We start from the raw sequence: 25,639 nt of genomic DNA, 5'->3' as shown, positions 1-25,639 counted from the left end.
AGAGAGTTAATTTCTTATCTAGGCCTAACCGCCATATCGATTTTTACTAAACTTGGTAGATATGTAGAACAGGACGCCTCAAGGTGACTGGAGAAATTTAACTCTAATTGACAACTGGGTGGCGCTATAACAACAGAAAAATGCTTAAAAATGGCTAAAATGAGACCGATCGCTGTGGCTCCCCCTGTGGCCGAGTGTTGTTTATTTCCTAATTTTTGGTATGACTAAGTCATGGTATGGTATGCTGTACTCAATGGGTGTGGGCTAGTATGAATATATACACCAATCAACCAAAACATTAAATCCACTGACAGGTGAAGTGAATAACTTTGATCTTTGGTTCTGGCATTCATGTGTAAAAAAAGCAGTATGCCGTACACAGAAACTGTTTAGAAATGGCCTGTGGAGCATGACTAAAAGCTCAAGGTGTCAACCTGGTTTCTAAATTTCCCAGATCCCAATCTGCTCAACAATCCCTGTGATGTGCTGGTTTCCCAGATGACCCCCTAACCCAAGGTGGGGCCTCCTCCGATTGGACTTGGCTCTGACCTGTGGAGGCATGGACACAGGATCTCTGGGAGTGTCCTGCTGTGTCTGGCACCAGTGCGTTGGCGGCAGATCCATTTAGTCCAGTGGGTTGTGTGATGGGTTAATGGCACATGCCACAGATGCTCATTCAGATTAGGATCTGGGGAGTTTGGAGGCCAGGTCGACACTTAGAGGTCTTTGTCACATTCCTTGGGCCATTCCTGAGTGATGTTTGCAGTGTGGCATGGTGCATTATCCTGCTGGGGGCCACTGCCCATTTTTAATGGAGTCAATGTGGACAGAAAGTGATGCTCACTTGCGCGCTGTTAGGGCACAGTATACAATTCATGTGAGGCATTTTATGTTAACAGATTTTTTAAAAAGCATGTGGAGTACACCTGCTACATGACACTGTTGTGTGTTTCTGGCATGGCAATATAAGACTCAGACAAATAAGCTCAGCAAGACATGTCTGAAGTATTCAAAAAGTAATCCAAAGCATTTAGAATCTGTTACTTAATTTAGTAATCTAATAAAATACATTAAGAAGTACAATTCAGTGCATATGTGCAGTAATCTGTAGTGAAATACATTAGTTACTCATTCATTGATTTTGATCCTTTTTAGTAAACTGTCCATGGTGAGTCTGTCAGTGTCGAAGACCGAGGACTTATTGTTAAACACAATGTTTGGTTATAGCAGTGGAAAACTGGACTGAAACATTAGAAATAGAAATACTTTTTAATTTGAAGGTTCATCACAGGCATAATCGTAAACAAGATATTTAAAAATGCAGATTTCATAATCGTCATCATTCACTCGGTCCACCTCTCATGCGCTGTGTCACTGTCGTTCACTCACAGACAAACACACATCAGAGACTAAACAAAGAAAAACAAAAGTGACTACAGATTCTGCTGTATTAAAATTCAATCCACCATGGATTCACCTCAAGAGCACATGCGCACGCACACTCACTCACACACTTACACACACACTTGACTCTTCTGATACACGCACAAAAAGAAAGGTCTGCATCCGGTGGGGCAGGAGGGGGGTCGTTGTGTGTTGTAACTTCTACCTGGACAAAGCAGAGATCCTGAGAAAGGCAAAGAGAAAACTATTAGTTACACTTGATCACCAAATGTTACTGCAACAAGAACAGAACACGTTTATTCAAGGAGCTCCTGATTCATCTTTACTCTGACATCTTTATGGAACACTCTATCAAAATTATTTAAAACACTTAACGCCGTTTTCAGTACAACCTGCTTGTTTTCTTTACGCTAGCTTGTCCAACCACTTTTGGTGACTTGATATTGACTCACTGTAGCTTGTCCTGTAACAGCTCCAGCCTCTGCCGATCGACGTAGCGTGAGAAGAGGGAGAGCAGGTTAGGAGGGGTGAAAAGGGGAGGAGACAGGGATGAGGTGGGGACGCTGAGCAACTCCCTCGTTACTGAAAACACCAACTCAGTCCTGGAGGGAAACAGAACAGAGGTCAGTGTGGATTAACGACGCAGGCGAAAGCATGAAGAGAAGAAAATAACAGGAAATGAAAACTAATTTAGTTTTGTCGCAGGGAACAAAGCCATTTCAGGATGCGTCATTAAACAAAACCACAGAGTAGCTGACATCACTATCACACAAAGTGCTTACCATCGATTGTCATCCATGAGTTGACAGTTGGGATCGGTGCTTTGCATCCTCTCTCCTTCACTCAGGATCAGATACAGCAGTGTCACACCAAACTAGACAGAAACAAACACAGAGGTGTGTGTAATGGGTGTGTTTGGTCACAGAAAAGGGTTGCATAGCGTCAGGATATCGCAACACAGAACCCCTGAGCTTGCTTGACAAGGACTAAACGCACAAACCTGCTTTTTTTTTTAAATATGCCATGGAGAGAGAGACTCTCACTGCAGCCTGTTCTATTTTGTTCTGAAAATGTCGGTGTGTAGCCTCGTTGTGTGGACACTAAACGAGGTGCAGACTTCCATCAGTATCATCAGTAACTAAGAAATACAGTGAGTGCGGGACGAAGCAGTGAGTGACAACAGATTTTAAATTGGCATCAGCTGGTCACTTTAGCCTCTTTTACACTGCCAGATTTCTGGCGAATGTTGGGCTGTTTTGCTGGCAAGCTGCGAGCGCTTAGCCACACAGAGCCGGACTGGCAAATTGATCCGAGGTGTCCAATTTTCTGCCTCGTAGGTTAGTCATATTGGCAGAACCTTTTTGGTCTAAAAAGACCGAGGCGCCCTTCCGCCACGGGAGGGGCTGTTGATGACTTGTGGGAGGAGCTGTTGCTGATGCTGCACGTGCGACCCACTGGTGGTGGTTAACAGGAAACAGCTGATAGCAGGAATGAGCAGCTAGTAGCCAGAGGGAAACGCAAACCTGACAGACACTGTAAAGATGAGCAACTGGGGAGACAAGGAATTGCGCGCCCTCCTTGCCCTCGCAAACAAAGAGGCCATTAACTGTCAGATGACCTTGACGGTGAAGGACAGGCCAACTTATGAGAGAATTGCTGAAGGACTGACCAGCCGCGGCTTCCCTCCCACGTCACTGTTTATGTCACACGCTGAGCTACACATTTTGTTATTTGCTCACGACCCCCACACTGACATGCAGCAAAGGGCCACCGGCTGGAGTTGAACCCGGGCCGCTTTGGCATCAGCCTTGTACATGGGGTGCCTGCTCTACCACTAAGCCACCGGCGCCCCCTTCTTGTCTTACTTTTAACCTGACATGAACTGAACTGTGTCCTTATCACATATCATCTGTGTATGAGAGACTTGCTTTGTAGCTGTTCCCATGACAGTTATCAGTGAACTGGAGGCCTCACTTTTGCTCCTGCACTTTTTTAAGTGGCTATACTCAAATCCTGGAGCTTTCTTGGTGGGTATACAGCTTATACCTGCGTATTGTGAAGGCTCTGTCAAATGTCTGTTTATTCTGTGAACCTACAGATTCTCAGAGAAGTTAGTGAGTTGCTCTGTGTTCTACATCAGTCTGCAGGATTGTGTGTGTGTGTGTGTCTGTGTACCTTGTTGTGCAGTACTGTGGCCAGTTGGCCCTCATTGCCCTGAAGCTCCTGGAGCAAGTCTGTGAGGGCGGAGCTCGACAACGCCTGGATCACTGCAGAAACTGGCTCAACTAACCAGCACAGCACCTGAGCAGGAGGGCAGAGACAGAGGATGAAAGGCAGTTGCTGGAGAACAACATGCAGGCAGCTATGAAGCCCCAAACATTCTTAGTTTATCAAACTGGGTCTGTTTCATTGTGCAGAAGATTTTTTAGTGATGTGAATGATAATAATTGAGAAACTACAGAACAAGACAAATATTTAATGTGTCTTACCTGTAGGGAAACTATTAAATTCAGACCTGAATGGTGTACTGTCCGTTCAAGTGGTGACAGATAAATTAATAGGTCTTATTTCATCAGACTGAATGTTGCATCCTGAATTGGTTACCTGGTCCTGCTTGTCCTTCTTGGCCAGGGCAGGAAGGTTGCGGGAAATCGCCATGACAACGGCAACGGCCTGGGCTGAGGGCAGGAAGGGGAGCAGCCTGGAGATGAGTCGCTTGCCCTTCCTCACTGACATGATCATCACACACTGCTCATCACTCACTCTTATCAAGAGGAAGAGAAAAACAATTTGTGAATGCACTGGGCATATCTGAGGTGATTTAATGATCTCTAGAATAAAGATTGCAAGAGTGCAGCTCTTGAAGGTAATGTGTCCTACCTGTCATCCCACTCCTTCTCCCGCAGAGAGTTGCACAGCTGAACCGTGTTGATTTTATGCTGCTCCAGAAGAGCCTCCCTGTCCTCCTCTGGCGCCAGGACAAAGCGCTTCTCAAAGTCTTGAACCTCCAGCAGCAAACTGTACATCTGGAGGACAGAGGAAAGTGTCACACAGACATATTCAGGATCCAGCAGTCCAGTTTAAACACCTGCTCGACATGAACAGCTGTCCTCTTCTTACCTTCTCCACAGTGTAGAGGATCTGTCGCCTCTTATTCCAAACCTGCTTCTCTCTTTTCTCCTGGAGGCAGACAGACAGAAAGGGAAAACTGATAAAGAGGTATTCAAAACTGACCAGAAAACTTACTTCAAATGGACAATGATTAAAGGTATACTGCGCAGGATTTTGCTTTGATTTATGGGAAACTAAAGCTTCAGAAAACAATGCTGTGGAAACATCTTCTTATAAAACAGAACATTATGTGCACGCCTTTAGAAGAACAGAAACAGTGAATCATAGAAACTGACCTCGTCATCTGTGCGCGTCGTCACCACAGCATCGATCATCTTGCGGGGGTTGTTAACGCTGGAGACTGTCAGCTTACCCAGAGAGCCTGCAAATTGAACTGTAGACAAACACACAGATTTATCTAGTATCGTGTGTGTGCGTGCGATCATGAACTATGGAGAGCAGATAATATTGTGGTGCGTCATGTTTACCTGGTCTGTAGGTGTGTTCAACTTTGGCGACCTGTGGAGTGATCAGTTTGGTGGTGTGCTCCTTCTTGCTGCTGTCTCTCTCTCTCTCCTGACGCTTCTCCATCTTTTCGTAGTAGTTCTGAACACACACACACAATAATGTCTTGTGACATTTTCCATAGCCTGATGTGACGTCTTCAAATTTAATTTTCTACAACAAACATTCAGCCTGAATTTTGAACAGTAACGTCAGCTAAAGTGAAAGCCAACCCCAGACGCACTCTCATTTTGGATTGAGCTTTGTACGCTTGGCATTTTGCCTCACCATATTGCGCGTTGTGTCTCTTAGATCACCAAAAGTCATAGTTAAAGACACTTGCAGGATATTTTACTACAAAAGACACCCTCTTGGCTATCAAGGTCCAAGCAAATCCTCTAAAAGTCTCTGATACAACACTACTGGCTGGAATGTGGGAAATTATCAAATCCTCAATCCTGGCAGTTAGCCAAAAAATATAAATAAATAAATGTATATACACAGTGTGAAAAACAATTAGAAGACGTCACCTCAATCTATAGTAAAATACGCTGCTCATTTTTCACTATTTTCTGACATTTTATGGATTAAACAATTAATCAGAAAAATATGAAAATAATATTTTAGCTCCAGCTCTGATTACTTGTATATCCCTTTCTAAACTGATTAAGGTCAGTGATACCCAATCAAAACAAGCCAACCATTAAAAGAGACAGATATTTCGAGCCCTCTGAATGATTGCAGGGTAACCACAGTATATAAGAACCAACCTGATAGTAGTAGTCATCCAGGTAAGGGTCAGTACTCTGCAGCTGCATCATCTGGATCTTAGTTACCCATTCCTTCTCTTTCTGAGTCATAAGGTTACTGTAGGGGTCCCTGCTGCGCCGGTCTCCTCCAGTCCTGCCACGGTCCCTACAGGGAGGTAAAGACACAAAGATGACATCATCTACCCAATAGGCTTTTGAGCGCAACTGAAGAGCAACAGCTGCCATTTTCTGATCTGTTCTGATGTTTTGTTATTTAACCTGCCCAAGGACGTGTTTAAGATAATGCTGCTTGTTATGTGTGCTGTGTGAGCTTGTGAGCTATCAACACTTGCTTACCCTCCCCGGTTCTGCATCCGCTGGGTGAGCATGCGGCGGTGCTGGGGGTGGAGGTGGGTGGTGTTGTGCCGGATGGGTGGTGTGTGGTTGGGGGGGCCATGAGGGGGCGGCAGGCCCATTCTGTGACCCAGTGGAGGAGGAGGGCCTCCGAAGAACGGCCGGAAACCACCACCACCTGGTAACAAAGGAGGCGCCGGACCACCGCGAGGAAAACCAGCCACCTGGAGAGACACGGATGATTACCCAGTGTGAGAGAAAAATTCATGTGATTCAGGAGTAACCTATTGAAGTATTAGTGCTGCTGTGACAGTATCCCTATTTTCTTGAAACACAAGTTCTGCCCACATAGTGGGGTTGCATCATGAAGTCACTGTTCCTGTGTGAGTGTCAATGTGGTGGAGACGCTAAGCATAGTTCTTCATTACATGACTATTTTGGCACCATCATTTACCTGTCAGTCTCGCCACATGGAAAAACCTATTGCATTTGGAGCTTGACAGGTTTTAGTTTTCAACCCTGATGGCGTGTGCATATAAAAAAAAATGTCTTATCCGTCTGTCGTCTTATTCTGGCAGTCTTTTGTGATGTATTGATTGGGCATGTACATATACATTCTGCGATGACTAAAAAAAATATGATCTATTGGTCAGCATTAGTAGCAACCACATTACTCAGAGGAAACCATTACAGTTATTTTATTCTCACTGACTTACGCATAACCAAAGTTGTAATGCATTTCTAAGAAACACTGAGTTATCTGCATCAATCTAAAAAGACGGTGTGTCTGAGTGTGTGTAGTACAAACCTGAGAGTTAAGCAGCTGGGCCCGTTGAATCTGAGACAGGACAGGACCAACACCAGGAGGGAATGGACCACGACACAGAGGAGAGTTCTGGAAAAAAGACAGCACACAGAAACTTCATATCCCTGAATACTGGAAATGGAAGTTGGTTTGTCTCTCCCATCTCTGCTCCTTGTTGTAAAGGAAAAAATGACACTTCTGTAAGTAAGCTTATTTACTTTCTTTCCAGAGATTAGATGAGAATAATAAAGCTACCACCAGCAGCTGGCGAACTTAGCTTAGCCTGTCTCTGTCTGACGGTAAAAAGAAAAATCCCCCTACTAACACCTCTAAAGCTCACTAATTAACACATTATAACTAATTCGTTTAAAAATGACAATTTGTTGTTTTACAGGTACTAGGCTATATATCGAAGTAATTTTTGGGGGGACCACTTTTCAGGCAACCAGTGAAGACTCCAGGATGTTGGTCTCAGCCAAGACATGGTTCTGCAAATAACTCTCCTGCAAAGTAACTAATATAAAATGATAAAAATTCATATCCTAACACCACACCAACCCCATGTTAAGCTTTCACTGTGATCTAATAAGCTCAGTTTACCATTTTGGAAATGTTACATTAAAGACGTGACATTTACTGAAGGTCTTTGACCTGCAAATCCAGCTAAGTTGTTGGTTTTGTTTGTGCCATTAAACCTAAAATGGTGTTCTTTGATTAAATGTACATACAGAGCTGAAAACCGAGGGGAGGATGGAGGAGAGGAGGAACTCACAGCTATATTGAGGAGGGTGTTGGGTGACACACGCTCAGGGAAAGGAGGAGGGTATCTGTGCTGGACCGGGGCTCTCACATGAACCGCCGTGGGATGGTGGATCTACACACACACATACACATACAGGACAAGGTTAACAGAGACAAAGCCAACTACATGTTACTTAATCACAACATGATGTGGAATGGAAACTACTACCATTAATGAGACTGCTAGACACACTATGATGAGATTAAATGACAACACCAAGTACACAGCATATGACTCCATGTCTTTGAAGTCCAGGTAAAGCAAAAATAAATGTGTGATGAGTTTGTCACACCACAAAAAAAACCTGTTATTAACCACCCAGAAAAACACTGTACAACAAGAGGAGCAGGTGTTGTTACTCACCTGATGATTCAGGGCGTGGCTCATTGGCTGTTTAGGCGGGGTCCCGATGGGCACTGCCCTCACCGGAGGGGAGCCAATCACGGGGGAAGAAGAGCGCGGAGGTGGGACCCTCTCTGACAAATCTCGTCCTTCATCATTCCTGCCCTGAGGAGGTCGTTTAGGGAGGCCCACCTCCTTGATTATAGACATTAGTGGACTATCCTGAAGAGGAAGAAGAGAGTAAATATGATATTAGAAGAATACAAATGACTTGCTTAAAATCAAAACTTTGGTTAAGCCATTTTGTAATTGACACCATATTTCAGGCGGTGCAAGAGAAAAGTTTGAATAATATTTGAAAAGGTTAAATAAAGAGAGTGAAGAGTGAGTGTCCCTCACCTCCATGTGTGTGACCAGTCCGGGGGTGACGCTGACTGGACCAAAACCCATACTGTTCTCCCAGATACTGTGAGAGTTCATCTAGAGATATTGAGAGAAATTAAAGTTAGGGGTCCTGAAACAAAAAGATTTTACATAAACAAAGGTTAAATAAATGTTACTGCAGTGAGCTGGTTTCTTATCCCACCAGAAATAAAAACACATAAAAGTTTAGCAAGCCTCTTATCCCACTTGTCTCTTTGCATAATCTGACATAGAATAAATATAAGGTGACTGCTTTGCACACCTTTAAAATACTGGTATACAGAACGGTGCACAGAGATAGTCAGTTGAAACAACTAACCTGGGCCATGGGAGCAGTCCCTCTGCGCAGCAAGTGCTGCTGCTGTTGGTAGCTGAGCATGGACGATGGAGGAGGGCCAGGAGAAAGGCCTGGAGGAGGAACAGAGTACAGCAGAGTTTAATAAAACATGGCCAACACAGTAGAATAAACAACGCTGTCACAAGTAGCTGGAAATAGACTGTTGTGTCTGAAGGTAAATTTGTAGCAGTATAACACCAACAATCACATGGTGACAAAACAGAAGATGTATTTTTAGCTTCACAACGACACCTCTGCACTGATCAGACTGAACGGAAGGCACGGACTCTTATTTTATGTTTATATTATGATCAGGGATACACCAAGCAGGAAAATCTGGGCCGATACCGATGTACAAACAATTTGGCCGACAGCTGATAGTAATGTTTTTTGTTATTTATATTTTGTGCCAGAGAAACAAAGAAATCTTCATTATAAAAAATGTTTAAGTCCTTCAGCCCTTAATAACACTGCCTTTGAATTAGCACAAATTTAATCATTCAAACCTATAAAAAAAACTTTTAAATGACCCTCTTTCACATGAAAACATCTTTTTAAAAAGTGACTGCTTCAGAAGCTCTTTAACTATATATAATACATCAAAATTTCCTCTCTAATATCAATTTTACATTGCCGTGAAAACACCAAACAATTGTATGTATTCAAATTTCTCGCCAAAGACTTTTTTTTTTTTTTTTTTTTTAACAAGACTACTACTACTACTACTACTATTTGAACATATACTGAGAAAATCAAAATTAACCTTGTCACCAGAACAATTAAAAGGGATTGCATTCATTCTGACCTGAGGTGGAGTGCCCAGGAGGCAGCTGGTGCTGGGGGTGTTGGGGATGCTGGTGCGGCTGAGTGGGGTGTGGGATGGAGGAAGGCTGGGGCAGGACTCTGGGTCGGTCCAGGCCCTGCAGAGCAGACAAGCTGGTTCCTGAAGAGCCAGGGGATGGACCAGGTCTCTCAGCCGCTCCGACCCCAGCGATGGCCGGGTCAGCCTCCAGGATGAGTCTGGCCAGAGACTCGGCCAGGTCACCTCCCCCTCCTCGGTCCTCCACATCTGAAACCACAGTTTTACTTTGGAATTTCTCACCTGGTGTATTACTGCTCTACTTAGCAACCAGTCAAGACAAATGTCTCAATTCTGAGAGTTAAACACAATTCCTGAGTCAAGTTCGCTAGCAGCATCGTTCTAATCACATCACTGACCTGATGGAGGCAGTCTGGAGGAAGACAAGGAGAATTTGAGGGTAGGGAGGGAAGATGGATGGGGAACATGGCCCACAGAAGAAGGGACATGGGTGGAGGACGGGTCTTCAGCTCCTCCTAAATCGGATTCTCCTCCCATCACCCCTCCTCCTAACCCCAACCCTGCTCCGAGCCCGTCCCTCTCATCGAGCTCAGCAAGGCGTTTGTGTTCCTCCTGCCAGTCGTCATCTGGAAGAGGAGAGGAGGCAGAAAGAGGAGTTGTTTATTCTATGGCGATTAATCATCTTATGTAAAGTTCTAGGAACAGATTTGTGCTTTGTTTGGCTTCCAACTTTGACAAATAGTCTCAAAGGTGGTTTCACAATCACAGTGCTCTTGTTGTGTTTTTATGAAGGTGACCAACAACCATAAAGAACACCCAAACAGGGTGCAGCTGCGGGCCAGAAAAAAGTAACATTGGGCGAGTAAATACAATCAGCCAATTGCCTAATCGGGGCCAGCACTCGATATATATACTACCTGACTCGTAGTTGAGAGACCTCTGGTTTCTTTAGGCTAACTCAATTAGTTTTAGCTTGGCTCGTAGCTGGTAACTAGCTTTTACAGTCCTCCAGTTACATCATGATGATAAAGAGATGCTTTATTTCGTCTGTGCAGCAAACACAGAGCACACACTTTGCACTTCATTGTGTCTGCAGCACTTGCTGGACTGGCTAGGGTACTTTTCTACACTCACACGCACTGGAGAGTCTTACTTCCCATAGCTAACACCACCAGACTACGTCACACACACATGTAACCTGCCTTAAAGGGGAGAGCTTGGCCAGTCCCATTAGTCATGGAAAATGAGAACTCTACAAGTTTTCCTTTTGTATGAAGCAGCGAAAAATGTGGTAGCACGGCATGTTTGCCTTTCTTGACATCACACATCCTGTTATGCTGCAATTACTCATGCACACATTGCAGTGCTGAAGCTAAATTTATGTGCTGCAGCTCTAGACCAAAATACAGATTTCCACTTGTCAAATGTCCATTACTTGGCCCAGCCAAGTCTTTTCTTTGTCTCGGTCTCCCTCAGTTGTGGTTTCTTTGCAGCAATTCAACCATGAAGGCCTGATTTACAGTCTGCTACTTTGAACTCTGTGAAGCATTTATTTGGGCTCTATTCTGAGGTGCCATTAGTTGCCAATTTCTGAGGCTGGTATGTGTAATAAACCTATTCTCTGCAGCAGAGATACCTCTTCCTCATCTGGGGCACTCCTCGTGAGAGCCAGTTTCATCAAAGTGTTTCATGATTTGTATGACTGCACAGAAAGATACATTCAAAGTCTTAACATTTTCCAGACTGACTGACCTTCATGTCATAAGTCGGAGATATAATGCTTTTAACCACAAGTTTACATGCATATGATGGTTGTCTTGCATCACCTTCAGCTGTTTGGACTGTTGGTTGTGCATGTCCTCAGAAATTAACGCAATGTGTTTGCAAGATGTAATATTGAAATGTACGGCTGGGGCAGTGTTGGCAGGACGAGAGACACAAACTTACCACTGTCAAGATATGCTTTGATCACAACACCTATGATGGCACAGCTGTCACTTTTTCTGCCATGATCCACGCTGATCTCAGTATTAACAATACAGTAACCTCCTTTAGTGTCGCCATGTTTATGTTTACATCATGCAAATCTGGAAATTCTACATGGTCTAAGATCTGTGGTTGAATCCTCCATTAACATGCATAGTGCATAGGCAAGCATGTGATAATTCTGTTCACGACATAGCCAGTTGTCTGTAAATGCGTGACTAAAAAGCAAGTATATCTCCAGCCTTAACGTAAGGTTGGACTGTCATTTCTCTTGACTTAGCTGAGAGGGTCCTGCCATGATATATATTACTACAGTAGTCAAACGGGGCTATTTGCTGCATACTAACGCCACCTCATCACATCACAAAATCCGCTTTTTAGCTTTTGACTGGGCACACCTGTTAATTAAAAACCATTCCAGGAGTGTACATATTAAAGCTGTATAGGATAATGCAAGGAGTGTGCAAAGCTGTCAGGCAAATGGTGGCTACTTAAAAGAATCTAAAATATAAAACATACCATGTGTTATTTCATAGTTATGCTGTCTTTAGTGTTAATCTAGGTCATAGAAAATAATAAAAAATAAAGGAAAACTAATGAATGAGGTGTGTCTAAACCCTTGACTGATTCTATGAGTAAGTGTGAGTTCTGTTAGACCACCGTCTTTAAAGTTAACTCCATTAAAATTGTGTAATTATGAATAAACATACGCACATTAATTCTGCATGTCCTGGACTAAAGTGATTTAATGTTAACACACTTTATATAAATGTTGTACACGTAACTTACCGATGGCCCCGGCTCCAAAGGTGTCGTCATTGAACTGATCAATTTCATCTTCCTCCTCTACGAGCCCCTCGTCTTCCTCCTCCAACGTACAGTCTTCATCCAGGGACTGCAAAGACAGCAGGGAGGACAGAGGAAGGGACAAGGAGAAGGAAGAAGGAAAGGGCAAATGACACAAATGAGACTGTTGAACTACTCCTGAAACAGGCATGATCAGTCAATCAATTTATCTGTCCCATGAAGTCACACAAGGTAGCCTATATCTCCAGTTATCTTTCCAGTGATCTCATCAGTTCCTTTAATATGCGCACTGTAATTTAAACCCTTTACTGCTCCTTTTATGTTGTAGGCTGCTGCTTTATTATTGTCCATGTTTCCAGACTGGCTTCAGCGCGTGTTTATGTCATCCTGGATAGTTCTAGTAATTTATGGTTTCTGGTTGTGGAATAATTTCTCTGTAGTTCTGGGTACAGCTGCTTCTGTTGTTTTACACATTAAATGAATTTATGTTACTGGTGATGTCAACGTCGGTGTCCTGAAACAGTCTGTGCCGTGTATTGAAGATTGCAGGGCAAACTCTGATTGGCCTGACCACCTCCTGACCTCTTGCATCACTTGAGGCATGTGTTGTAGTTTGTTTGCATGTTTTGACCTCAGCCAGATGGCCGTATGGTCAGGCAGCAATTCTGCTCTGTAGCTGCCTCTGAGTGGTGTACTGATGTGATCCAGAGTGTTTAGTCCCTTGTGGCACAGGAACAGGATAAAATTTCAGTATTCTCACTGTCACACCAATTCTTATTTATTCCAATGTAGAGATGGACAAGAGATGGTATTGCATGTCCGTGAGGTTGGGAGTGTATCTTGTACCCATCTTCTCCACCTTTTCGTTAATGTTTATATTTGAAAACCTCGACAGGCCACTTAGCAGAGTTGGCAGACGGATAATGGTGAGTTGATTCCCCATTCTCATGAGTAACCCGTAGTCAAATGCCATCACCATCCAATGGCAATTACAAAAGTTACAACCAATATTTGTTAAATAAATGTAAGCGCATACATTTGGAGACTGGATGACAGGGTTGGGCCAGTGTAAAAAAACATTAAAACCGGTCTGATATTCAGCCAAACACTGGACCAGTACACCGAATTTTACCATTAGGTGTCGCACTGTCGCCAACTCAGCAGCCAATCTGAGGTAGAACACAACCGTGGGGTCCCAACAGCAAATGAGCATCCGCTTATCACCACCAGCGACTGTCAAATCTCATAACATCAGAGCTCTCTGTCCATATTGAATCCCTTTAATAAGCACCTGTTGCGTCATGTAAACAAACCAAGTAAATATCAGCTGTGCACTCGAGATCAGACTGGACATGTAACCATGTAAAAATATGGGTAATTTCTTGCCATCTTCCTAAACTTTTCAAGAGAAAACTCATTTTATATTGTGATAATTACTGGAAATGACAAATTGCAATACAGCCAAAAGCAAATAGGTCATTAGGCAATCTCCCTCCAGCAAGCTGCCACCTTATTTAGGTTTTTGTAAAAGTGAAATGTGAAATAAGAATGTTTCGTACGATAGTTTCACATTTCAACGTCATCAATCAGCTGTTCCTTGTCCATGCAGTGCTTTCAAAGCAAGCCACAGGAATAAATAGAAGCAGGGTGTCCATGTTGGATGCTTTGTGTCCTAACCAGTTGCACAGCGTTGCTTGCAGCCAGTAAGGACACTGCTTTTGTCGGCTTCAAATACAAAATGTTGCCAATGTTACTAGCCACCAGTGGCTGCTTGATTTGTTTCCCTCACCAGCCAAAAAACAATCTACTGAGTGAATGGTAGATTTTGAAATCCACCGGCCACAGTGGCAGGTGTTTAAAAAAAAAAGAAAGAAAACAAAAAAGAGTTAAAAACCCCGTCCTGATTGGTGCAGTTTCAGTTTTTACAAGAGACTAACTCTGCCATGTCTCATCACCCAAACAAAAAAAATGTGCACCACTAGTCCCCCTCCCCATCTCTACTAAAATTTTATTTCCTTCATGTTGTCAGCCCTGGCTCAGCTGTAAATAGCGCACGGCATGTCAGACACTTGTGGCTCAGTTAGTCAGTTAATAAACAAACATAATATTTTGTTAATAATGTTGTCACACAACTTATTACTAATGAAAACTGAAATTGAATTTCACCTCAGGGGGATTAATAAAGTATGTGAAATTTAAAAAAATCTAATTAATTAAATACAAATAGATTACGCGCTGTCGTGTTGTCTGCAAAGGTTGCTAATGTTGGCTACTTTTTAATTTGCCAGAATGTGTCATATAAACAAATACTGGTTCAGCCGATTTGCAGAAAATCAAACTGGTTTAAGCTTGTAAAACTGATCACTAGCTCAACTCTACGGAGGAGATCCATGCCTTCATTCTATCTATAGATTCAATGGCAAGTCATGCAAAGAGTCAGTTCATGAAGAAACTGATGCGTCTATCAACACAAATTTGTAGAAATTTTTTTCCACAAGCCTCCACAGAAAACATTTAACATACTGATTCACTGATTGATTGGGGTCCACGTTTAACAGCAAAATTATATCCAAACATCTGTTTATAAAAATTATTTATCAAAAACCTCACAATGAAAAACTGAAATGAAAGTGAAACTTATCTATGATGTCTTCAAGCCCAGGCTCCAACACTAAGGCTTTGTAGTAAAAATGCATTTATTTGTAAAGTATTGAGCATATGACTGGATAAATGAGTTGTCTGAGAGTTTGCAAACAAATAATTTGGTATTGTTATGCTGCTGTTAAACATGGTCCCCAACCAATCAATAAATCAATTTAAAAAAACGTAAAACTATATCACTTATTCTTTTGCAATTATTTTTTCTTGCATTAATAATATATAAATATTTAAACCACTTTGTCGTATCATCAGGTATACAGTTATGGCAAAAATACCCTGAAATATCATGATATTATTGTAGGACCATATCGCCCGCCCCTAGAGTGCACACAGGAGCTGGTGTCATCAAGTGATAAAACCTTTGGTAATGTAAACCTGCATGCCGCTCTTGGCCTGACAAAAAAACTACATATATGTGACTCTGCAGTGGTTACTGTAGCATAACAGCCTATCACAGGTTACAGCGTGATGATTAAAGGAGAAATGGCAGAGCTTAAAGGTCCAGGTGGATCAGATTTTGCTAAAAGAAGGAAAGTGCCTGTTGATTTACACACACATATAGATAGATAGATAGATAGATAGATAGATAGATCCCAGGGTGCATTTTTTTGTATTTGGGAACTATTTAAATGTGTAATTTGAGGTGGTAGTGGTAGATTTTATTTTGCTGAACTATTAATATTGCATACAGAATTTGAATCTCACTCCATGTTACTGTTATCTTACAAACTAAGAAATTAGAGATCATTTTGGCTTAGTTTTTACTGAATATTTGAAGGCTAACTGTTAGGTTGACATATAAAACTATATCACTTGTTTTGTTGCAATTTTGTGCTCTTAAATTAATAATACAGTATCCTTATTACAAAAATACACTGATATATCTTGATAGTATTTTAAGGCCATATTGCCCACCCCTAGAGTGCACATGGGAGTCTGTGTCATCAAGTGATAAAAGCTTTGGTAATGTAAATCTGCGTGCAGCTTGCTGTGCCTGTTGATTTATATATATATAGATGCCAAGAGTGCATTTTTTGTATTTGAGAGCTGTTTAAATGTGTAATTTGTGTGATTTTATTTTGTTCTACTATTAATATTGTATACAGAATGTGAATCTCACTGAGTCACTGCTGTTGTTCACACGCTTAAGAAATGAGGGATAATTTTTGCTTAGTTTTGACTGAATATTTGAAGGCAAACTGTTAGATTGACATGTAACTATCTACCTTTTTTGTAGCAGTTTAATTTTCTTAAATTAATAATATACATATTTTACTAACTTGTCATATAGTAAAGAATACGCCCACCCCTATTATAAGATAAAATATATGGCAGAGATACAGTAAATACTTTGTCAGAATAGCTATTAGCCTGATATTGGTTACATTAGTTAGCCGTGTCAGCAGTGACCTAGCATGATTTCTCACTGGATAAACCATCGCAAGCAGGCAGACTGACTCGAGCCATGAACACATAAACTTCACAAAACGTTATATATTCCAGTTAGTAGCTCCCCTTTAATCTATCTGTTAAAATAATATGAATATACATAACTCAGGAGCTTCTGACACCCTGTAAATAGCAAGAGAACCTGTTAGCTCCAATGCTAATGCTGACGTTACATCACGCAGGACCCACGTCGATGTAAAACTGCTGCCCTACAACCACCCAACATGACACAGATTAACAACGCTTATAACTATCACACATTTCATATGTTAGATTAATTTATGACACACTGAGATCATCCTTGTCACCAGGGGAAGGGAGCCCCTCACCTTCCCTGTGGTTCATGTCACCAGGCAAGCGGGCTGCTTCACAGGCCGCCGACCGCATTGAAATTGGCAGTCGCATAAACAATAGACAACATTCACCGTACAGATCACGCGCAAGTTGGAAAAACCACCAGCTCTCTGCGACACACATGAAATCATCCTCAGGTGAGGGGTAACACGCGTGCTGGGGAACAATACTCACCTGAAATCGAAACATCTATCTTTAGGATTTCGGGAAAAGACGTGCATCAGGAGCGAGGCGGCGCGCAAATGACGCAGCAGGGACGTCTATTGAACGCGCGTGGCTGCGGAGCGACGTGGACGAGCACGCACGGCGGGCACAGACGGGGGCGGCGCTGCTGCTGGATGTTTTCACTTCTTACTGTCCGTGTGCTGAAAAGATAAGGAAGCGCTATGAAATAACAGAGACAGCAGCAGAGACGGTAAATAAACTGGACAACATTCTTTATATAATCTTCTATATATGTCCTTTACTATAACAGCCATTTATATCCTTAATTATTGTATCGTTTTTTTATATTCAAGCAGCCTATTACATGCTATAATTATTCCATGTATGCAGTCATCTGTATAGACCATAGCCAATCTTTAAAACTGTCAACAGTGTGTGTGTGTTTGTTTGTTTATTAAGATCCCCATTTGCTCTCGCGTTGCAGCAGCTATTCTTCCTCGGGTACATGGCAACAATACAAAACATACATTCACAATACACAACACTAAATAATACATCATAATGCACATCCACTGTTGATATACTCTCACCGGCTACTTTATTAGGTACACCAGTTTAAGTGCTCATAGCTAATCAGCCAATCACGTGGCAGCAACTCATTACATTTAGACATGTAGACATGGTGAAGATGACCTGCTGAAGTTCACACCGAGCATCAGAATGGGGAAGAAAGGTGATTTAAGTGACTTGGAATGTGGCTTGGTCTGAGTATTTCACAAACTGTTGATCTTCTGGGATTTTCACACACAACCATCTCTGGGGTTTACAAAGGATGGTTTGAGAAAGAGGAAATATCCAGTGAGCGGCAGTTCTCTGGGTGAAAATGCCTTGTTGATGCCAGAGGTCAGAGGAGAATAGCCAGACTGGTTCAAGATGATAGAAAAGCAACAGTAACTCAAATAACCACTGGTTACGGTTATAACCAAGGTCTGCAGAAGACCATCTCTGAACCAACAACACATCCAACCTTGACGAAGATGGGCCACAGCAGCAGAAGACCACACCAGGTGCCACTCCTGTCAGCTAACAACAGGAAACTGAGGCTACAGTTCACACAGGCTCACCAAAACTGGACAATAGAAAATTGGAAAAACCTTGCCTGGTCTGATGAGTCTGGATTTCTGCTGCGACCTTCAGATGGTAGGGTCAGAATTTGGTGTAAGCAACATGAAAGCATGGATCCATCCTGCCTTGTATCAACGGTTCAGGCTGGTGGTGGTGGTGTAATGATGTGGGGGATATTTTCTTGGCACACTTTGGGTCCCTTAGTACCAACTGAGCATGGTTTAAACACCACAGCCTACCTGAGTATTGTTGCTGACCGTGTCCATCCCTTTATGACCACAGTGTACCCATCTTCTGATGGCAACTTCCAGCAGGATAACGCACCATGTCACAAAGCTCAAATCATCTCAAACTGGTTTCTTGAACATGACAGTGAGTTCACTGTACTCCAGTGGCCTCCACAGTCACCAGATCTCAGTCCAATAGAGCACCTTTGGGATGTGGTGGAACGGGAGATTCACATCATGGATGTGCAGCCGACAAATTTGCAGCACCTGTGTGATGTTATGACGGTAAAATTGGTCAAACCTGGCACTAGCAAGGTGTACCTAATAAAGTGGCCAGTGAGTGCAGTTTACACAACACTCACACACACAAAAAGACACTACATAAATCAGCTCTCACTGAATCCATCATAATCTAACAGATAAATCTAATCATTTAACATACAGTAGAAGAGAATGCCCATGAAACATTTACACACCAAATAATACTATTAATTAGTACAGTTCATTTTCAAGTACTTTTTTTAAAACCACATATATCATTTTGGTGTGTAATATGATTTTGAAGTGAGTTCGGTATATTACTGTCTGCTGGATTGATGTGGTTTTGGATTTTGGTGAGGTAAAACAACCTCCAACAGCATGTCTTGTTTAATAGCAATAGTATGTGTCTGTTTTGTCTGAATTAGCTCCACCATGGTTCAGTGGCAGATCTGCACTCTGGAGCACCTGATGAATTCAGGGTTCGGCCGTCCTTTTCCACGACACGGCCTTCAGCTCCTGTTTTGGTTTGCCAACCAGTGTGTGACCTGTGAACCCATTAACTTTGTGGTCATCATGAAGGTACAACTAGATTAGATAACAACTTGAATTGTATGGCATGTTAATGATTGTAGTTGTGGTTTTTGAGGAACATAGTTACAGTACACACATACAACCGCTTCAGAAAACCATAAAATTAATGGATATTGTCTGTAGCCTATATTCAGCTGTGCCCCATTAAGGTCACAACAAAGCTACAGTACATTTCAAGACAAACAATGGGTGATGCCGCTGCAGTAATACTGGCCATTTCCTAATCATATTAATGTGTATAATAAAGCAGTAAGTACAACTAAGATGTGTAATGACCAGAGTCTGTCTTCACAGCTGGTGTCAGATTGTCAACCAGAGAACGGTTTCTTCGGCTTCCACCAGTTTGGCAACGTTGAAGAACTTTTACCAGTGCTGAAGAAGCCCAAGAAGCGCAAGGGTAAAACAAAGGTTTGTGGCATAGTTTGTCTGTTTTCTGTCGTCATAGAGGCACTTCAGCAATTTTATACATAAAGATCAACGTACTCGTCACTTGGAATACGCAGCCTGTGAAAACAGATGCATAATGTCTTCTGTGCCTCTGGAGGAGGTCAAACCAGACATTTACCACTCAGGTAGAGTCTCAGTAACAAACATGTCCAAAGTCCAGCCCGAGCCAATCGTGGCCAGCTGACTGATTTTAAGTAACCCTCGACTTGTTTCTCAAAATATACTAAATGTGACCCACCACACAATATTGGTGAGTCAAGCAAGTTTACTTTGCATTGTTTCACGACGGCAGCACTATTATACAGTTTAAGGACATGCACCAATTAGGAACTATGCAGGAGGAACTAAAATGTTTTCAGAAACAGATGCTAAACAAGCAAAGAAATGGTGACATAGCAAAAGACAACAAGGGCTGCCACTTTCAGGAGCGGTAGAAAGTTGAATACTTTTTCACTGACAGACAAAACAGTCGCACTTTTCTCATTTGTATGTAGTTTTTTAAATAACCCATGAGATGTGAGAAGCTGCTGGCCCCCGGGTATTTTCATATCATCTAATCTGGCCCCCAGTCAAAAAAAGTTTGCACACCCCTGCAGTAAGAGGTACATTGGGTTGTATCAGGTGAAGTTAAGTTTAGCATCACATGTTTTTGGAGCTTGACCCACAGGGCCATAATCACCTATTCAACATTGGCACCTTCCGTGACCTGAGAGTAGGTGTTTCTGTGATGATCTCAAGAATTCAAGGATGAGGCCAATCACGGAGTTCTTTCTTAATGCACGTTTTATTACGAGCTCGGATCAACATGGCTGCATGCAGAAGCTATGTGATAAGTGTGAACAGAGAGAGACACAGCTTATAGGATGGTGGCATGTATACTGTTACTTAAAATGGTGTCTTGACAAATTTAACTTGACCTTGGGCCAACTAAAATTAGTCTAACTTGTCCATTCATCAGTAAGCCTAGCACTTCTGATGCCATGACGTCTGTCATAATGGAACATGATCCCCAGGGGTCTTGACCAAGTATCTACTGGTCAGTGGAGATGTAAAAATCACATACACATGCTTGCCAGGAAATTACATTTGGTGTAGCTGAAGTGTTGCGTGGTTGAAAACAGTAGATGTTTAAAGTCAAAGGGCTTATAATGTACAAGCTGTATGGTGCCAGCAACAGGTTGTGATAACAAAAAGGAAAAAAAGGTGGGAACATTTGTCATGAATCGGGAGAAATATGGGAGAACTGTGACCCAGGGAGGAAACCGGGAGAGAGCAATGTAAATCGGGTGTCTCCCAGAAAAACTGGGAGGGTTGACAAGTATGGACGCAACCCTCCAGGGGAGTCTGGGGTGATTTTCACATTTTGATTTTTTATGACACTCTGTACTATGACTTTCTAACCTGTTTTATAACATACTAACACTTAACAAAACTATAAAATAACAACACATAACAGTCATATTACAGTCTAGTTTTCCACATTTTAATACATTTGAAAGTAATGAAATAGACAATTTGACATTGATAAACCTTCCAACAACAGTCAAGCAGCGGCTATGGCAACACCACTTGGACAAACCATACACAAAACTGCAGTACACCATAGTATTTGTTTTGTTTATTATTATGATTACATTTGCTAATGATTATTTTGGATGGCAGTGCACAGTTGCCAATCGTAATGTAGCAAATATTTTCTTCATATTTTTATCTGTATATAAATATTTTTATTAATATATATATAAATATTTTTTCATTTCCTAAGTCTATGAACCTATTTGAATATTTGATGCATCCCTCCCCAATAAATATTACTGCCTAGCTGTTCATATTAATGAACAAGATTCAGGGTACCTCCACTAGCCTACCGTAATTCTCTCCCATCTATCGTGTTCAATACAGCTGTTGATTTCTCTCTCCTTCTATCTGTCTCTCTCAGGTTGTGTACTATGAAGTCGGCAACCTGAACACAGAAACCTACCCAGCTTCTGCAAACCTCCCCGCATATGTGAGGGAAAATTATGGGTTGTATGGTGATTACAATATAGACAGGATCATCATCGGTTACCAGGTGAAGACCAGGGTGGTGGAGACGGTGTATGTCACAGAGCACGACGGCGTGGCCTTTGGGAGGTTCAACACTGACAGGACATACGAAGTCAGCCCTGAACTCATCCAAGTCCTGCAGAACCCACAGCTTGATCTCACCACCTTTCTCAACCGGACAGGCTACTGTGGAGACATGCAGGTGGTCCAGGCTGACAATGTGGGGGAGATACACTGCCCAGACCCTTCAGTCCAGGAAATCTTCAACTTAATGCAGAACTACAGTGGATCTGTAGCAAGAGCAGTACATGATGACTTAAGTTTCTTCTCAGAAACTTTTAACCTGCAACTGGATGTAAACATGGAGCCCTTCAGCTATGACCAGTATGGGAACCACATGGTCAACGTAACCTCAAACAACAGCAGAGTTGTGGCTGGCTACAGTAAAGTGCAACGGAAATACAGGAAGCCTAAAGCCAAAAAGAAACCAAGAGTCTACGATGACAGTTATTGGCTGTCTGCGTTGGGGCGCCCTCAAGGGCAACGTGCATTCAGCTATTACTCCAGTAAGTGTCTCACAATTCTTTGTATTTCCACAGTGGGTTTATTTATATGTGAACGTTAAAGTCTGGCTTTGTGTGACTGGCTAGCTACAGGGATTAAAGGGTCAGTTCACCAAAATTATTATTTTTTTCTTAGCTCTAGCCATGTAGGTAGTTTTGGTTTTTATTTGCCTAGGTTGTCATACATCTGTCTGTGATGATGTCTTCTGCCACCTCAGTGCAATGGCTGTGAAAGGTCCAGTGTGTAGTTTTTAGGGGATATATTGGCAGAAATTGAATATAAGGCTTTTTTCTTTAGAGTGTAATCACCTGAAATTAAGCATCATTGTGTTTTTAGTACTTAGAATGAGCCATTTATATCTACATAGGGAGCTAGTCCTTATTCACATAGATCGCCATGTGGCACCGGCATCTTTCTACAGTAGCCCAGAACAGACAAACCAAATACTGACTCTAGATAGGGCTTATCACATTTTCTTGTCACTTTGGTGGAGCCTATGGTGATAGCTGGTAATTGCAGTTTGCTTATTGGCAGACTAGCTACATCGTGATGCGTAGTCCCATTTAGAGCACTGGTTATATCTGGCTCAGAGTGATCCATTCCAATGTTGATTTGAAAAACCAGCACAAAGATAACATGGATTGGCTGATCCTGGATAGTAAACATGGGATTTCCAAATCTGGATTATTCTAATCCAGATAAAAAAATTTAACTGGGCCCAGATGTTGGTTTTTTTTGCGGAAGAAGAGAAATCTGCGGATAATTCAGCTCCCGTTAAAAACCTCCTGAACAATGAACACTCCTAACCAGGAGATGCTTCAGATGGTTGCAATCTATACTCCTCACCACTAGATGCCACTGAATCCTCCAAAATCTTACACACTGTTCCTTTAACACAATGTTTTTGTGGTGCTCACAACATTGAAAAATAACATTTAAATACTTAATCTGTCTTTCAAGTAAAAATGCCCTAATTAATGTGGATAATCCACAGAACATGCAGTCACAGAAGCTACTTTAATATGAAGAAACAGTCCCTATGGAAACTGTTGGCAGTGAGGTCTGGGGATTATTCAGTAACAGGAGTATTATGTCTGGAAAAAAAAGGCTGATTAGTTTTTTGATACTGTAAGCACCACAGACTTAATTCCATTCACCTCTATGCTACTGAGGTGAAGGAAGAAATTCAGAAACTAGAAACATGAAACCTCAAGTAAGTGCATATCCTCCTCTCTAATGGTATGTAATTGAAGAAACCATAATTCATATGACTTACAGGATTTAAATCAGCACTGCTGTGTCCTATTAAAGACAGTACAGTTTATTCATTGCAGGAATGACATGCTCTATTTGGGGTGCTGCTTGACCCTTTGTGAATTTCTGTCTCTAGGTTTTGATGAAGAAGACAGAAGATGGAACAGAGGTGGTGGTGGTGGTGGTGGTGGCATCAGCTTCATGAAGATTCTCCTCGGTGCTGGTGCGCTCTACTTGGCAGCCAAATGTTTCAGCTGGCTGAGGAGCTTGTGGGAGGAGGACTTAAATGAGTACATCATCAAGAAGATACCATGGAGGACACCAACTTATCAGCATCATGTCATGCTGGATTATGTGTACTAAGATTTTAGGGCAATGGATGTCTTTTTGGTCAAACATGAAGACTCCATACAGCAATTGTCAAATTAATTTAAAACAAGTGTGAATTCACAATAGCTGTAACCTCGATGCCAAATGTATGTTACATTTGGACATTTCATACGAATTATATCAATGTTTCTAAAGTGACGTAGTATATGAGCTGGACAGTGGGTGGCGTGACATCTAGACAAGATGGCTACCAAGCTGCAGCCCACTGTTTAAGACCAACATACAACAACACTGGTTGTTTTTAACATTTACAGTGGCGTTTGTAGCACTGAACTTTGGTGTTTTTAACCAACCGTCCCTTCTTTTCCAGCAGCTTTTGTGCCACCAAATGAGGGTGTTTTAAGTCAAAATATGATCTTTTCCAAACTATTACCAAGTGGTTTTTGTGCATAAACCTAACCACACCTTTACCACAGCGTTGTTGAGAAACATAAAGTTTCAATGTATCTACTACAAAGTAATACACAAATGTAATGTATGCCTGCTTTGTGGACACATACAATGCAAACATTTTTTTCAATTTCAATTCAATTTTATTTATAAAGCCTAATATCACAAATCACAATTTGCCTCACAGGGCTTTACAGCATACGACATCCCTCTGTCCTTATGACCCTCACAGCGGATAAGGAAAAACTCCCCAAAAAAACCCCTTTAACGGGGAAAAAAAACGGTAGAAACCTCAGGAAGAGCAACTGAGGAGGGATCCCTCTTCCAGGACGGACAGACGTGCAATAGATGTCGTACAGAACAGATCAGATTGCTTGGATTTCTTTACAAAATCCTTAACTGCCAAAGAGTGGGCAGATTATTGTGGACAGGTAGCTTTGCAGAGCAAGCTATAGAGCTGCTGGTCTCAGCTAATTACAGTTAAATTGTTAAGACTGAAATACTGATATTTTAAATTGATTGTATCATTAGAATAACACTGAAAATAACTTCAGTATTGACAGGCTTCAATCGTGCAATACTTGATTTTGGTAATACTTGAATGTCTTTGTTATGGTGAAAGGTATTGGAGCAGAGATTGATCATAATTACAGTGATAAACAAACAAAGAAAGCAAGAAAGAAGATGGCCCTGGCCAACACAACACAAGAGCAACAAAACCACAACTACATTTTGTCACTGCTGAAGATTTTTTACCATAATGAGATGTGTAGTTATTTCTTTTATATCTGTGGGTGTATGAGGCCTCTGTTTGCAGTGATGCAGAACGAGCTGGACTGCCTTATGTTATGTCATTATCTGATTGTTATACTGTACATACTTTTTTTAAAAGATTTTTGGGGGGGCTTTTTTGCCTTAAGTGAGAGGACAGTTTGACAACGACATGCAGCGAGGGGCCATGAGCTGGACTCAAGCCCTCAGCCACTGCGGCAAGGACATTGCCTTTGTGCATGGGGCGTCTGCCATGGTGCCCTACCTACTGAGCTACTGGACGCCCCCTGTAAATCATTTTAATTGGGATCAATGTGACGAATCATTCATTGGATTAGCCACAAACAGACATTCCCGTCCAATTATTTTATGTGTGAACCATGTCACAATAATATAAAATAACATGTAACATGTTGGAGAACTGTATCTAGATCACCACTCATTTCAAAAAGTTAATCAATAAACAGCAACATGGACATTTGACTCTGTGAAAAACATTA

General features: G+C 41.9%; 2 protein-coding genes across 2 annotated transcripts; one reads left to right on the top strand and one right to left on the bottom strand.

The window, feature by feature from the left end:
- Nucleotides 1-1,250: 1,250 nt before the first annotated feature.
- On the bottom strand, nt 1,251-17,159 carry patl1 (PAT1 homolog 1, processing body mRNA decay factor). Its single transcript, XM_049570512.1, has 20 exons — nt 17,083-17,159; nt 12,427-12,532; nt 10,050-10,277; nt 9,637-9,900; nt 8,814-8,902; nt 8,471-8,551; nt 8,093-8,293; nt 7,700-7,801; nt 6,931-7,017; nt 6,126-6,346; nt 5,790-5,934; nt 5,004-5,121; nt 4,812-4,909; nt 4,525-4,584; nt 4,285-4,430; nt 4,009-4,168; nt 3,580-3,705; nt 2,187-2,278; nt 1,857-2,006; nt 1,251-1,627 (listed from the first exon to the last, which is right to left on the bottom strand). Exons 1-20 carry the CDS (start codon nt 17,095-17,097, stop codon nt 1,606-1,608), a joined length of 2,511 nt encoding a protein of 836 aa, XP_049426469.1. The 5' UTR covers nt 17,098-17,159; the 3' UTR covers nt 1,251-1,605.
- A 72-nt stretch (nt 17,160-17,231) lies between these two features.
- Nucleotides 17,232-25,623, top strand: LOC125885100 (uncharacterized). The gene is made up of 5 exons (XM_049570541.1): nt 17,232-17,323; nt 19,112-19,265; nt 19,572-19,685; nt 21,664-22,336; nt 23,725-25,623. Exons 2-5 carry the CDS (start codon nt 19,119-19,121, stop codon nt 23,949-23,951), a joined length of 1,161 nt encoding a protein of 386 aa, XP_049426498.1. The 5' UTR covers nt 17,232-17,323; nt 19,112-19,118; the 3' UTR covers nt 23,952-25,623.
- Nucleotides 25,624-25,639: the final 16 nt, after the last annotated feature.

Source organism: Epinephelus fuscoguttatus, linkage group LG3 (genome assembly GCF_011397635.1).
Source record: "Epinephelus fuscoguttatus linkage group LG3, E.fuscoguttatus.final_Chr_v1".
Lineage (NCBI taxonomy): Eukaryota > Metazoa > Chordata > Actinopteri > Perciformes > Serranidae > Epinephelus > Epinephelus fuscoguttatus.
Note: the sequence above shows the minus strand (reverse complement) of the source record. Positions and strands in the feature narration are given on the sequence as shown.

Coding starts and splice junctions, on each gene's coding strand:
- LOC125885100 (XM_049570541.1), top strand. CDS start 19,119: ATGGTTCAGTGGCAGATCTGCACTCTGGAGCACCTGATGAATTCAGGG. Junction 19,266..19,571: donor ACTTTGTGGTCATCATGAAG/GTACAACTAGAT, acceptor CTGTCTTCACAG/CTGGTGTCAGATTGTCAACC. Junction 19,686..21,663: donor AGCGCAAGGGTAAAACAAAG/GTTTGTGGCATA, acceptor TGTCTCTCTCAG/GTTGTGTACTATGAAGTCGG.
- patl1 (XM_049570512.1), bottom strand. Junction 4,169..4,284: donor GAGAAGGAGTGGGATGACAG/GTAGGACACATT, acceptor CCTCTTGATAAG/AGTGAGTGATGAGCAGTGTG. Junction 3,706..4,008: donor AGAAGGACAAGCAGGACCAG/GTAACCAATTCA, acceptor CCTCCTGCTCAG/GTGCTGTGCTGGTTAGTTGA.